We start from the raw sequence: 2749 nt of genomic DNA, 5'->3' as shown, positions 1-2749 counted from the left end.
TGTTCTACCTTTAGCTCCGCGTTGGGTTCGACACTCTTACTTATCAAAAGAGGCTACAGTTGATCCCCTATACTTGTGGGTTATCAAGACCTTTTTCTAGTGCCGTTGCCAGGGAGTTATAGTGTGGGGTGAATATTCTCGTGTGTGCTTGTTTGCTTTATCACTAAGTAGTTTTTATTTTGTGCTCTTGTTTTCTATCTTTAGTTATGGGCAAGGAAATGCAAAATACCAAAAAAATAGTTGTACCTACTACACCAAAGGTTGAAGAACCATTCAAAATCAATCACACTCCGGGAGCTTTTTACTTGGATCATCTTTGATCCCTATGTGCTCGTGCTGAAACCCCAACTATCTTAGTTGAGGGAAAATCTTTAGTGGCGATGGAAAGACGGCGAGGGCCATCACCAAGGCCCACCCGCACGTCAAGTGCACCGTGCTGGATCTCCCCAAGGTGATCCAAAAAACTCCGTCGGACTGTGTAGTCAACTATGTCGCCGGTGACCTCTTCCACACCGTCCCAAAGGCTCAGGCCGTGATGCTCAAGGTACGTGTTTTCTGCTTTGTATTGTATGTATAGTGTGATGGTGTGAATCGATGGAAATGGCACCTTAATTTTTATCAACTACTCCGATCCCTCCCTCTGGATAATCCATTTCTCCAACAAGTATTTCAGCACGAAGGGAGTACTAATTTATACTTCACCATTGCAGACAATGACTAAATAAATCTAAAACTTGTACTCCCTCTGATGCATATTAATTGTCACAGCTTTGGTATAACTTATAAGCAAGTATAATATGGATGGGAGTAGTATATATAATTTAAGACTGAACTGACGCTAACAGGGCTATATACTCTTTGTACGTAGCTTGTGCTGCACCACTGGAGTGACGACGACTGCGTGAAGATCCTTACCCAGTGTAAGAATTCCATTCCTTCCCGTGAAGAAGGAGCGAAGGTGATTGTCATTGACATTGTGGTCGAACCATCATTAGGACCTGTCATGTTTGAGGCCCAGACTCTCATGGACTTGCTCATGCTTGTGTTCACGAGAGGCCGTCAACGTAGCGAAAATGACTGGCGTGAGCTCTTCATGAAAGCAGGGTTCACCGACTACAAAATTATCAAGAAACTCGGTGCACGAGGTGTCATCGAGGTCTACAAGTGAAGCCTTTCTCAAAAGTTTATCCAAAAGGCGTACTCTCAAGTACCATTGCAGTGTGATTTGTTTATGTATGGACGGATCGTGAACTCCAATGAAGAAAAATAAAGGGAGTTTCTTATGTTTGCAAGGATATTATCATGTCACAGCTTAAGTGATAAGCTTATAATTTCTATCATCTTTAAGTTGTATCTTTTCCTTTCTGGAGTATTAAATAATATGTGTGTTTGTGTATGTACACTACAAAAAATATGTCAACTTGTGACCTTCTGTCAGTGACCCTGGAAGAAATGGTCATAAATCTACGGCCATTTCAGATCAACTGGTCATAAGCTGTTCGAGGGGCTCCAAACCCTAAACCATAACATGAAATGGTCATAAAGCAGACAACACCGGTCTGCTGCCTTATTTCTAGCTGATCACGACCAATATAGATGGTTATATTCTTGTAAATTGTGGTGCATTGCTATGACTAGGCGCCACCTTATCAGTTTTGCCTTTGTGTCACGTTCATGTGTCAATTTTTGCCTATGTGTCATGTCCATGTGTCAATTTTTGCCCTAGGTTGTGAAGCAGCCTACATTTCTGTCATTCCCAAAATTTCTAAAAAATTCTCATAAATTCTTTGGATCATATATTCCTCAAATATGTGAAAACCCTTCATTCCCTAGTTCAAAAATAATTCAACAATAATCATTTTCCTATTCTGTTCAAAACAACATTTTGTGAAGGAAGTGTTATTTATATTTTCTTGATTGCCCTCAAACATTTTGGGCACTCTTTCCTATCCAAATAATTACCTCGTGAAAAAATTCAGCTCCATTTTGCTAGTAAATATTCCTTGGCAAATTTCCAAAGTTTATACTCAGCTAGAAGCTTTGTGAATGACGTACTAGCTAGGAACATCCTAATGAGTTGAATTTTTGCCACATCTTCTATATGCCCAAATAATAGTTCTTCACTAAATTTGAGCCCCATCTAACAATCCATGTGAGCTCACCATCCAATGTTTGTTTCTAGTAATATTTTCAGTTTGTGAAGCAACTACATTTTAGATTGCTTTATAATTGCTGAAAATTTATCAGGGCATGGCCTTGACCATAGAACCTCCCTCCACCAAATTTTTGGATCATTTAATTTATCCAATTTTCCTCAATATGTTTCCCAATTTTTCAGTTCAGTGTAGAGCATTGTGAAGCAAGTGCCATTTTTATTTATCGAAATGGTATGAAATTTTTACAGTGCCTTCATATGCCCAAATTATCATCCTCCTCCAAATTGCAGCTCAATCAAATCATCTATGTGAGCCCAACTTCAATTTATATTTTCTGTCCAGATTGGCACATTGCAAAGCAAGTGCTATCTATGCCCCTCGTATTTCCCTCAAACTTTTTGGGCAATTCTTCCAAATCATTGCCACATGCTAATATTCATCTCCATTTGCCTAGTAAATCTTCCTCGGGAAATTTCCAAAGATTCTATCTAGAGATAGCTTTGTGAAGTACTAGCTAGGATTATCCAAATGTTCTGAGATTTTTCCATATCTTTCATATGCTCAAATAATTACTCTCCACAAAATTTGAGCTC

At 39.1% G+C, this 2749-nt stretch overlaps 1 protein-coding gene across 1 annotated transcript; it reads left to right on the top strand.

Annotated features, from left to right (window-relative positions):
• Positions 1–375: 375 nt before the first annotated feature.
• On the top strand, positions 376–1564 carry LOC123175170 (probable O-methyltransferase 2; the record flags this gene model as incomplete). Its single annotated transcript, XM_044590158.1, has 2 exons — positions 376–544; positions 869–1564. Coding segments are annotated over 2 exons (469 nt in total), but the record flags the coding sequence as incomplete, so codon positions are not given.
• Between the last annotated feature and the right edge of the window lie 1185 nt (positions 1565–2749).

Source organism: Triticum aestivum, unplaced genomic scaffold, assembly GCF_018294505.1.
Source record: "Triticum aestivum cultivar Chinese Spring unplaced genomic scaffold, IWGSC CS RefSeq v2.1 scaffold15189, whole genome shotgun sequence".
Taxonomy (NCBI): Eukaryota; Viridiplantae; Streptophyta; class Magnoliopsida; order Poales; family Poaceae; genus Triticum; species Triticum aestivum.
Note: the sequence above shows the minus strand (reverse complement) of the source record. Positions and strands in the feature narration are given on the sequence as shown.